Source organism: Wolffia australiana, chromosome 4 (assembly GCF_029677425.1).
Source record: "Wolffia australiana isolate 7733 chromosome 4, ASM2967742v1".
Taxonomy (NCBI): domain Eukaryota; kingdom Viridiplantae; phylum Streptophyta; class Magnoliopsida; order Alismatales; family Araceae; genus Wolffia; species Wolffia australiana.
Window position 1 is genome coordinate 2391889 of NC_135838.1, and position 12328 is coordinate 2404216.

General features: G+C 38.2%; 1 protein-coding gene across 2 annotated transcripts in view; it reads right to left on the reverse strand.

Annotated features, from left to right (window-relative positions):
- LOC144702772 (ARM repeat superfamily protein) overlaps positions 1-12328 on the reverse strand; it is a 42178-nt gene that overhangs the window by 4995 nt on the left and 24855 nt on the right. Inside the window, exons 9-27 of one of the 2 annotated variants that reach the window (XM_078574810.1) lie at positions 10512-10676; positions 9258-9455; positions 8974-9187; positions 8818-8892; positions 8397-8737; positions 8011-8200; positions 7323-7566; positions 6911-7244; positions 6064-6244; positions 5835-5978; positions 5484-5745; positions 5003-5401; positions 3784-4262; positions 3380-3513; positions 3117-3298; positions 2396-2815; positions 2194-2319; positions 2046-2111; positions 77-1695 (exon numbers count right to left, since the gene is read on the reverse strand). In XM_078574810.1, the coding sequence (XP_078430936.1) occupies positions 77-1695; positions 2046-2111; positions 2194-2319; positions 2396-2815; positions 3117-3298; positions 3380-3513; positions 3784-4262; positions 5003-5401; positions 5484-5745; positions 5835-5978; positions 6064-6244; positions 6911-7244; positions 7323-7566; positions 8011-8200; positions 8397-8737; positions 8818-8892; positions 8974-9187; positions 9258-9455; positions 10512-10676 (5773 nt within the window). Of the gene's footprint in view, positions 1-76; positions 1696-2045; positions 2112-2193; positions 2320-2395; positions 2816-3116; positions 3299-3379; positions 3514-3783; positions 4263-5002; positions 5402-5483; positions 5746-5834; positions 5979-6063; positions 6251-6910; positions 7245-7322; positions 7567-8010; positions 8201-8396; positions 8738-8817; positions 8893-8973; positions 9188-9257; positions 9456-10511; positions 10677-12328 lie in introns of both variants that reach the window. The other variant, XM_078574809.1, reaches the window with a different exon arrangement.

Genomic DNA, 12328 nt, shown 5'->3' on the forward strand with positions numbered 1-12328 from the left:
GCGCAGATTTAAAAGATTTAAAATCCAAAAAAACGGAGTGAAAATGAAATCTTTAATAGAAAGTTAGACAGATCACCTCAAATTCGCCAGTAAGAAGTCCAGATGCTGCTGCAGACGTTTGCTCGAAATACGATAATCTACCAAGAACTGTAGCAGAATCTCACTGCACTTCTTTCGAATCGCCTCCTCCTGACTAGTAACCATCAACTCTGAGATATGCACCACGAGATCATATACTTCAGGAACAACTAACTTTCTTGCAACAATACTCTTGAAGAGTGATAGCCCAACGTGAGAGGGTTTGCTCTGAATATCGATAAAAATAGGAAACTGAAGCAATGTTCTAAGTTCATCGTCAGAAAGGGAAACAGTAGTGCTTCGCAATAGCGCAGTCAGCAGCTTTAGGCACGATTGTGTAAGTTGACTAGAAACATTGCAAGATCTCTGAGCAATATCAAGCAAAAGGGTCTTGATCTTGTCGGCATGTAATTTGAGAGAGGGCAAAGGCAGCCTGGTGAACGGAATCAGACATTTGAAGCTAGCAGAGAGAACATCTTCGAAATTGGAGCTCAGGCAGATAACTAATAACTTAATGAAAGGGTCCAACATCGATAATAGCTCTTCATTCTTTTTGTTCAGCTTCATGTTTTTCAAGCGGTTGTGGAGCAATCCAAGGGCAAAGAAGGTAATAAGATGAGAATTCCGATGGTGAACACTCTCTTCATGAGAATCTTCCAGAAGCCCATAAATAAAAACAAACAGTTCCTTCTCATCAACTGATGGGTTGGCTTCAATGCCGGAAGCAATACAGTTCAGCATCATCTGAAGTTTGGACTTTATTTTCATGGTTAGGTGATTCTGAAGATGTTTTTTGACGGGTGAAAGCAGCTTCAATGCATGAGTTTTGAATGTAATGTTCTGGGAAAGAAGTTTGATCGTCTCAAATGACTTTTTCTTACGAGCTTCCTTCATTCTTGATGCTGTTTTGGCAGTCTCCTCCTCGGAAACTCTCCCAAGAATATCATTCTCTGCTATAGAGATAATCTCATCCGTGCACGTGTCAAGAGCTCCCACAGTGTATTGCAGAGGAACCTGGGACAAAATAAAATTAACAGTATACCCCAAAACCTGCATCTCGAAGCCTCTTTTCAAGGTTGACTGCAGTACTTTGACTATGTAAGGCAAGAACCCGATTCCCAGCACATTAAGGCTTGCCGCCAAGACTGACCTTGCCTCATCTCTAATGCTCTCCAACCTGTTCTTGAGGAAGTTACATATGCGTCGAACGATGCTTTGGAGCTGTGATTCTAAGACTTCTTCAGGAAGCAATTTCAGAATCTTTAGGGCTGCTAGGCTCATTGGGGCGTTGATTTTTTCGGAATCTGAATCAAGGAATTTCTGAATCTGAGGAAGAATCTTGTGCTGAAGGCTTCGTTGAACATTGTCGTCACAGAAATGGAAAGTATCCAAGACAGAGATCAGAAGGCGAAAGAGAGTCTTCTGCTTGTCCGGCCTTGTTTTATGAATAAAAGAAGTGATTTTCATAAGCAGAGAAGAATAGGGTTTCCACTGCATTTTGCCAGAAATGGAAGCTAGGGTTTCTATAAATGCATTTTTCATGTGTTCCCCTTTGCCACCCTTGATTTCAAACATCATAGTGAGGAACAGAGGAATGAATAATTTCTCCATCATTTCCTGTCAAATATCAAATAATTTGATATAGGTAAGCCCACAGACACATCAATAACAGATTACTTTGACTGAAAACCATTAACATATGGCCTCCAATCTGGAGTACGTCTTTTCGCCAGTGATAAATGAATAGTATAATCGTTTTTCAAAAGGGAAGAAGTTCAATAGTAAGAATCAGCAGCAGAAATATCTGCTTTCATAATATGATAATAGAAATTAGCTAACTGAAAAGTTTATTATTTCATTTCTCAATTAAAGTTTTTTGTTCATTCCTAACACATCAAATGTTTTATCAGAAAAAATACTGGAACAAATCTTTATTAAGATACATAAGCACGCTAAATAGCTCAGACCTCAGAAAATTTTCCAATGTTGACTGCATTTCTGAAACATGATAAGGCCTTCACCCTCCTGTGTGTCTGTCAGCAGAATGACGACGTCAGCCATAATGACAACGACCATACATCTAGAAGTCACAATGAAATAAGAATAAAAAATTACCTGCAAATGAAAAATATTATGGAAGAAGTCAACTTCTGGGTCTTCACTGCACAATGGTCGCATTGAATGGAGTGATGGCACTCCCGAAAGCTTCCAGACCATTTCCCGAAGTAGGATAATCCATTCCTGAAAAATACAGAAACGTAAGTGAAAATGCATATATTTGTTGGCAAATTATGAAGAAATCTTCAATTTGTCGCACCTTATGAATAGATGTATCAACCTCGCTATTCAGAAATTTTTGACTACATATCTCCCTGGTCATCGTTTCACTCATTTTGTGCAGAAAAAATTTTGAAATAATTTTCTGAATATGATTCTGCGTCCAAACGAAGCCCTCAACGCTTTCACTCTGCTTATCTTCTGACGATGCACAATCATGGCTTAAATACAAGGAAGAAAAATCTATGAAGGTCAGAAGCGCCTTTGAAGCTGCCTGCCTGAGAATCAAATCAGAAGCTATGTCATTGAAACACTGGGAAAGGATAATCAACGCACGATCATAGCCCAATGAAGAGAACAATTCCACTGTTACAGTTTCATAGGCACAGATCCTCTTGTCATAATCAATTTCATCCAGTTGCGAAGATGAAATTGCATTGAAATCATGGAGAAGCTTCGCCTGAAATACACCAAAATACCATAAGTACGAAAAAGATATCAGAAAATAAAGCGAGAGAGCGTGTGTTTTGAATTTAGGGTCATGGATTAGGACTTAGGACTTAAATTTTAAGGTTAGGGTTAATGTTTTTATGGTTTTGAATTGAAGGTTTATGAATTGAGGGTTTATGAATGAGGGTTGAGGGTTAAGGGTATACGGCTTTGGGTTTAGAATTACAAGTTTCAGGGGTTAGTCTGCTGTTTTCTTCCAAAGATACAAACCTTTGAACGTTCAAAAAAAATGCTTAATTAAAAAAAAGTACCAGAAATTCCAACGAATGATCAGCCACGCTTAGACCATCAAGGATCTTGCAGATTACGAGCCTGATATCAAGTCTAGCAGAAACAAGGACTGTACTGATCACGTTTAAGACTTTTTTTGAAGCCTCAGGTCTTATCATGGGCAATATCCCCTGAATGACGAGCAATCCTTCCATGCATTCATCTAACACATGAAAAAAGAATTTAAACACCGTCAACACTTTTAAAAAGGATTAAACATAAGGATTCAAAGTCAACAGCTTACCGCATGTCAGATCTTTCTTCCCGAAAAAAGGGAGAACTATATCGATGAATTCCCCGGCAGTTGATGTCTCGGTCACATATTTGCCCAACAATTTGAACACCCTGATTTCTTCCATTGCCGGTTGATTTGTTTTTCTGTCAACGCATGGTTTTCAAATGAAAATTAAATTAGGAATATCTTGAATTTTCTGTGAAATAGGTTTTTAATTAGTATTATTGCATTCGTGACAAGTTATTTTCTATTCGTAAGTCCTAATTGGACCAACTTAATGAATCTTGGGTAACCCACTTCTAAACAGCGTTCTTTTTCAATCTTCAGTTCTGAAATTTCAAGGGTAATAAAATTTTAAAATAATACAGAAGAATAGGAGAAAATTTAACAAACTGCATCACCAGAGCAAGTACCTCTGCCCTCGTCGACGCTGAAAGAATTGACATACTCCAGCGAATAGATCTTTCAGGTGGGGCTCAAGAAGTCTTTTCACAGGGCCATCTTCACCGTCCGATTCACTATCCAAATCGAGAAGATTCTCAATAAATCTAAATAAAGATGAAGTCACAGACTCAGATGCTGTCTTAAGCGATAGAACCGAAAGTATCTTTGGGAGAAAGTCATCTAGAAGAGATACACATTGAGAGTTCTTGCTCATTGCTACAAAGCATAAAAGCAGAGGACCGGGGTGTTCACTCCCCGAAATATCTTGCGTAAATCGGTCGATCAAAGGCTTCACAGAGGAAAAAAACAAATCCCACATTTGCGAGCTAATTTGATGACTCGGATACTTATTCAGGGTGTAACAGAAAATTTTTAGGCAGAGAGATCGTAGATCCTTAGCTTCTGAACTCGTTCTCTCATTCCCCTTCAATTCTTCTGTTCTTTTTCTCTGCAGAAAAAATAGATTTCCGTTAAAGACATTACTAGGGTGGGCTCATGAGCTAAAGTTAATATTATGGACCTAAAGATACAGTAAGTAATTTCCTGAAGTGACAATTTACAGTATAGGAGATTTGATCAAAAAAATCAAATGATTGTGCAGAACAACTATCCGAACAATCCAGTCCAGTACTCAATCAGGCCGATCCATGTTGGACCACGTCCACAAATGAAACTAGTGGATTGATGGTCAGTGCTGATTAAGCCTATTTGATATAATGAATCAAGGAGCCATCACCTACGTTGTAGTTCCTGATTGAACTCAAGTAATAAGTCGACCCAACAGAACAAACTGATCCATCCTTGAATGGCCCTTTAGATCAGATTAAGACATTAAACATGATCAGCATCCGGCTGGCCCATGCCATCAGTTAAGTCTTTCGATCAGATGACCAACTGGATTGATGGATAGATCGAATAATTTGATCATTTCATAATCAATTGGATACGATCCAATCACCAATCCGTACATAGCATAACGAAATATCATGAACATTCAACGGACATCAATACTATAGTAATCCTCGCCCAGGGTTTCTACTATAAGGACACACCAAAAGATGAGAGAACAAAAGGGGTAAAAGAATGTTCTGAAAAATAACACTGAAAGGCACAATCAGAATCATTTAATTAACACCAAATCTAAGCTGAAATATTTCTTTTATTTAATCAAGAGATGCAAGATCTAACCTTCAGGCCTCCGGCGGAATCGTCAATATCTGACAATTCAACATCCATGGTAGCAACGCTTTTGACTGTACACCATTCTAATATCTTGATAAGAATGGCCAAGAGCAAATCAAGAAAGGGTTTGATGCGAGACTCATCAAAGCATCTCAGAACATCCTCAAGCACATGCAAAAAACTGAACTTCTTCTTAGAGGAGAGGCTTGAGACTACAGTGGAGAGAAAATCAGTGTGTAGAAAGGTCAATGGAAGCGCAAAGAATTGGTCAAAGAAATGACCGTTACTTCCATCGACAGTTGTGAATAATGGCTTGAGCAAGAGAGAAAAAAAGGGGGGAAGCTCGTTGACTTCAAGCTGCGCCAAGAAACAAAGGATGGCTCGTCGAATATTTACACTGGCGTGCTGAAAAAACAACAAACCAAAAAAATAAATTCGTACTGCAAAATCATACTGGAAGATAGATAGCCTGAATACCAATATTTACCTTGCGAGATGCCAATGTTTTTAACTTTCTGACTTTGGCGACCAAAATTCGAATGATAATAGGTATTAATAAATCTCTGTGAGAATCTTCAATCTGCGAAGATTCTTTCGCAAGAGACCAAGTTGTCAATTCCTCTCTAAGTTTTTTCACAGTGACAAGGTTCTTTAAATGGTCAGAATAAGGGAGCAAGAAATCGTCTTTCCAGTTTAAAAGACAATCCAGTACTTTTCCCTGCGTGTCTGGAATAGGATCATCAAGAAGCCTGGAAGAATAAAACCTCAAAATTACGGTAAATAAATCTGGAAAACGCTTTTTAAAGATTTTTTAGGTCAAACACAGAATCAATGGAACCTGTTCAGTAGGACATCTTTAAGATCTTGACTGCGATAAAGGGACCGAGAATTATTCATCATACGGAGCAGATCAAGCCATTCCCTGAGGATTGGTTTCCATCCTTTACTGACGTAGCTCTCAAGAGCAAATGGATGTCCAGCGCTGTTATTAGGTAAAGAAAGAATATGAACATCAAATAAGAAACTTTCAAAAGTATGTACCGTAAGATGGAATAGGAAGACTGAACCTTGAATTGCCATCAAGCTCGGTGCCTAAAAATTTGAAAAACAACGGAATTATGTGTCGAGACCGAGCTTCTGCAACCACTGGAACTTTCTGGAGTGTGCGTATCAAAAGCGTTAAGATGGTCTCCCATGGTGTGCTATCAGAATGTGTTGTTAATGATAGGTTGAAGCAATTCAATAGACCTGAAACTACCAAATTAAAAATGGATTACGAATCTCATATGGAGTTTTTGTTGAGAAAAGATAAACTGAGTATAAGCTGAAAATTTCAGTACTGGCATCACTCGCACCTATTTTTTGTAAAACCAGGAGAAAATACTTCCAAAGAGAGTATGTAAAGGCACCATAAATATTTGTGACAGATATGCAGGTTATTTAATTTTTTTGTGTCTTACCTTGAACCTTATGTATATATGTTTATATTCCACCAGCATTTGACTGTTTTAACTTATGAATCTCGGATCCACCAAATGGATATTGGATTCAAGACTATAGTGTATAAATGAGGGTTTCTGCCCAAGTATCGACACATTTGATTTTTTTTGTTTCTAAATTATTCTTCTCGGCTCTCTATATGATGTCCGCCGCAATGACTGTCTTCCGTTTCAGTCGCATCAACAACAAAAAGCTTCGTCTGGGCGCTTCTCGTGGATTGAACATATTTCTCTTATTCCTTCAGTCATTAACCGAGATAGAAAGACCAAGTACCACAAGTAAAAAAAGATAGAGAAAAGGACAGAGACAATAACAAAATGGAGATCAGACGTCCAAAATAAGCTCATCATAAACATCATTCACAATTCAAACCCAAGTGAGTTTCATTAAATTTGAGAAGTGCAATCCACATACCATCTGGCTTCAGATGATCTACACTTGCAACCTCCGATTCACTTTTAGAGAGAATTTGAGACTGCACTTTCTCCAAGTATTGAACGAACCAGCTCCAACACAGATCTTTGTGTTTATTTATAAGAACAGAGATGCATTCGATAGCGGGCCCCCATAGATATTCAAATCTGTTGTGAAAAATTCCAATAAGTCCGTTCATCAGAAGAGGAACATGATTATCATAAACCTTCCCAGTGGTAATGTTCATCTGAATTTTAGAAATCAGAACCATTATGGCTCTGCTTGTCGCAACAGAGAGTGGTGTTTCTTCAACAGATAGAAGCAGAGAGATGACCTAAGTTGAAATTTTTCAAGTCAATAGACCGATAAGAAATTTACACCGGCAGAAATCAAGAAAAGATAGAATACATACGCTTTCATTTTGGCATTTAATGATGGCTGGCTCAGACGCATCGACCTTTTGCTTTTTAGACAGCCGAGCTTCCTCATCGGATTGACGATAGGAAGAAGGAAAAAAATAAGATAAAATCCTCAGTGTTGAGATCCGCAGTGATTTGTCAGGCTGAGAAAGATTTTCTCCCAAACTATCGACTAAAGATGATACATAGTCTACGTTTCCCTGACTGAATTCAAGATTTTCTTCTTCTGTCATTAACCTATCAAATGAAATAAGTTATTATTGACTCAGGACAAGATCAATAAAATAAATAAACTAAAAAATCTTGCTCTGGGAGGAAAAATAACAATAAATGACAATGAAAATAATCTTTTTTTTGAAATTTTGAACTGTGATCACATGCCCATGCTGTGGTCACCAAACAAAGACTTCCCAGGCGGTCACCCATCCTGATACTGCTCTCACCCAAGCACGCTTTACGTCCGAGTTCTAATGGGATCCGGTACACTAGTGTGCTGATTCTAGTGCAACAATCAAGTTAAAATCCTAATGAAGTTATTTAAGGAAAAAATGGTTCAAATCCTAAAGCAAAAAGATGTGATACAGACATGATGTCAATTAAAGGCTTTGGAACATCAAAACTCAGTAGTTAGTGCATACGAAATTACTGAAAAAGAAATGGAAAAGTTATAAAAAGATATACCGAAATTGAGTGCCAAGATACTCGGCCACAGCAGATAATAGCAGGGAGGACTTATTTCTCTGCGCCATGTGCAAAACTTGGAGGATTTCTAAATGTCCACCTTTGCAATTTATAAAGATGTTTAGATATGACAATAAAGAAGCAGCCCCCAAGCTCTGCCAGGCTGTTCTTGAGCGATCTGCGGTATCATCTGATATGCCAAAATAAGATCGAGGAGTCAGCTGACGAGAGAGAAGGGTGTGAAAAGAAAAGCAAAAGACGGTAAGCTTAGATCTTGAAAAGAAAACCAGTACTTATCCAGTATGCCAGTAGGGAAAAAATGAAAAGAGAAATAGATGGAGAAAATATATGTCAAATAACATAAGGAAAATAGGACGGCTATTTACCAGGATCAACTGAGAGGAATTGGACGACAGCATCAAGAAAACTTCTGATTTCCCATTTCATGCTATCGGAGGGGAAAAAATGGGAACAGCTTTTCAGAATTCCCCATATCGTTGATAGATCAGATTCGTCAATCTTATTGATACCCAACTTCTGATTTTCGTTTTCTCGCAAATTTCTTGAAATAATGTTTGACCAGTACTGGAGTTTATTCACAAAAAAAATTTGTATGTTCCCGAAACTGTTCTCAGACAAGCCATTCAAATCTCCCCCTCTTTCAAAGAACATCAGCAAATGATAAAGAACATCATCAACAGATGTCTCGATCACCTCATTTAAGACTCTGCGAATTAATGACGATTAAATTATCAGTGAAGACACCTCATGAAAAATCAGATGAAGATAAGGGTGACTGAACGGTACCTAATAATCGGTCCTTTAAAAGTGTTAATCACAGAAGAATCCTTTTTGAGTACTTCTCCAATGAATGACAGCAATCTGCAAAGAGAAAAATCATGAAAAAATCAGAGATAACAAAACGCCAAAATATGAAAACTATCTTCAAAATATTTAAATCACCTGGGATTTTGGCTACGGAAGATTTCACCCCAGTCCTGCACAATCCGAGAGGTGGGAGATAACTCAATAACAACGGATCGAACATCAAGTAGACTAAGAACTAACTCCAACAGTTTGTCGACTGTGTCCAGAGAAAATTCTGAGGCGAGAATGGGGCAAAAAGTAATGTACTTCTTCAGAAGAAATGTCACAAGCTCACAAACAGATGCAATGTCTGTATAGATAGTGGTCAAACATAAAGTTAGAAACGTTTAAATGAGCAAACAAATATAATTAACTCTTACCATATATCTTCACCCCCTTCCTGAATCTCACATAATAAATGAGTAAAGATAATAACCGATTTAAATGATCATTAAGGCCTTTTTCATCACTACGGCGTATCTCTTCTAATAAACAGCTGCATGCTAAAGATAGCTCTTTGGGCTCAAGTGCATCGTATAGTCTTTGAAGTGTCCCATTGACTACGTCAACAACAGCATCTGTTCGAAGTAAGATTGCTCCGACCGTCAGAAATTGATCAATAAACTGGAAAAATGGTGAGTTGATAAGAGTACATGATCGAGAAATATTTTAAAAATTAAACGGAAGAATTTATGGCTCTCCGTTATTCCAGACTAAAGCCTCCCCAGCTTATCTACGAAGGTCCTAGAGATAATATTGACAAGCTACGGTATTTTTCATTTAATGAAGAAAAGACATTACATGCATCCAGACCTTTACATTATATGAATCAAATATCCTTTTGGTTGAATTGCATCTGCTGTCTAAAAATGATTAATATTTTGGAAGAATTTACATACGTGACAACTGAGTTTATGAATCATAGTACTGTTTATATTTTAATTTTTGAAGTTCGGCAGAAAAATGGCTATAGATTATTTTCACAGAAAATACTGCAAAAGGCAATTTACATCACGATTCTCAGGTTGGAAAATCCAAGCCAGCGGTAGCATCTAAAGATCTGGTAAATAAATTCATGACTGTAATATGGATCAAGATAGATACGTAAACGATGATGTGTTGAATTACAGGAAAATTGTAGGAGCTCCAGCGCAGATGTCGACCCCCCATAGGTTTTTACAGAAACAACCGACTAATTCGCATTCATTTTGACCAGTTTAATGACCGGTCAAGTATATGTTCATTAAAGTCACGTGGAATCTCTTAAATGAGAAGACAAACAAAAATGACAAATGTGAGAGGTGAGAAAGGTATTCATAACGAAAGATTATAAAAAATCTGGCAAGAAGTGACAAGGCAGCTAAGAACACAATCAATGTTCCAGATTCCGACACATGAGAGAAGTGAAAAAAGGAAAAATAGGAGTCATTGATCCAAAACATAAAACCAGAAATTCCTAATAGAGAAAAAATAAGCACGAAATTTCAAAGAGAACATGTAATGTATAGTGCTTCAACGTTTTCAACAGCATATTTTGGAATATGTCTTTTTAGGCAACTTCCATAACATACACTCCGAACTAAATGTAACAGGATCATCATAAAAATGAATGTGACGGCTTACAGAAAAATTACCATGCGTATCAAGAAGAGTTTTATCCATGAGAAGCCGAAGAACTTGCCCAGCTTTTGAGTGAAGCTTGGATGAGGTTCCCCTCATAACATACCACAGCAAGGCACATGCTCCTGTTTTCTTCGTCTCCAAGTCCTCTGTAGCTTCGCAAACCACTCTCTTAATGCCTACCACTCAGAAAAAATTTTATACGAGTTCAGTTGGAGGAAACAATATTTTTCAATAAATTTTTTAAAAATTCTCAATATATATATTTGTTCAAAAAAATCCTCATTTGAAAAAAAACAGGAGTGGAATGTTTCAGAACAGCATGAACTTGTGTCAAAAGGCAAATTGTATAAGCTTCAAAATCAGGCATGAAGTTTAACAGATTATTTTAAAGGAAGTTTACATAAATTAATCGAATAAAAATCCTCGTATGAACCAAAACAAACTAGGGAGGACTAAGAAAAAATAAATCATCAGCACCACTTGAACAAGAAATAAGGAGCTCGGTTCACAAAAGCAACGGAGGGCTCTAAAACTGAGGACATGCCTACTTTGACATTATCAGTTACTGAGGTCATTTGAACCTGACCTCTTATTTCTTTTTAAGTTTTGCAGAGTACAAGTAATTGGCTTTTATTGTAGCCACCATGAGATCGAAGAAACAGAAATGAAATGTTCTTGCCCAGTGATGATGAAAGAGGTAGTTGCACTGAAGATGTCGAAGACAGGCTGGAGAGATGGGCTGCTTGGGAAGCCCAGGATAAAGGGACATTGTATCGGGCCAATACAGGCCCAATATCGGGTTCTCTATACAACCCATTCTATCAATAACGGCTAGTAAAACTAGCCGTTATATGACCGTTGGAACTAGCCGTTATCGGCTTGTATAAAAAGCGATATACATCGCATGTATTCGGGTTATGGTTTTTAATTGAAAAACTCTTTTCTTTTCTTCTCCCCCTTCTCAATTCTATTCTTAACATGGTATCAGAGCTAGTGTGACCTGCAACGCTCAACACCTCGTGAAGACTAGGGTCATCCTTCGGGAGGATCTTGTGGAGAAGTTTCTTGCTTCTTATTCATCTCTCGAGAAGACTGGTGGTGGAGCTCTTGGTCTTGAGGCATTTCAAGCAAGTTCGTCTTCTTCCTCATAGTAATCCTATTGGAAGACTAGTGGTGAAGACCCTGAACCAGTCTTTCTAAGAGATCATGGCAGAAGTGTCGACCAAACCTCAGGCTCCAACAGGACTAGCTATTCCTGCTGGAAATCAGCTAGTTGTTCCAGATCGATGGCTCACTCATCTTCCTGTTCTTGCCAAATGCAATATCTTTAATGGAAGCAACCTTCTGCTCTGGGCAAGACGATTCAAGCTGCATTGAAGCCAAGAAAGCTCATCTATCTTCTAACGGAAAGCTGCCCAAGTGAGTCACACCCAGATTATCAGAAGTTTGTCAGGGAAGAGGAGTTTGTGTTTGGTTGGCTACTTGATTCACTTTCGGCTGAGCAACTTACCACATATACCTCTTACGAAACCTCCAAAACGCTATGGGAGGCCGTTCACCGAAATCATTCCAAGAAGAATGATAAAAGTAAGATCATCAATTTGCTTATCCAGGCCTATACTCTCAGACAAGGGGATATGGATGTCCTCACTTATTCAAATAAGCTGAGGGAGATTCATAATGAATTAGACCACTGTCGACCTCCCTCCATCGATCCAGTAGCTCGAGCTCATGAAGCCACAAATCCTCTGTGCCAATTTCTGCAAGGGCTCAGACCAGAATTCGAGCTCATCAGAAGCCAACTTTACAACCGAGAAGATGAGCCCAC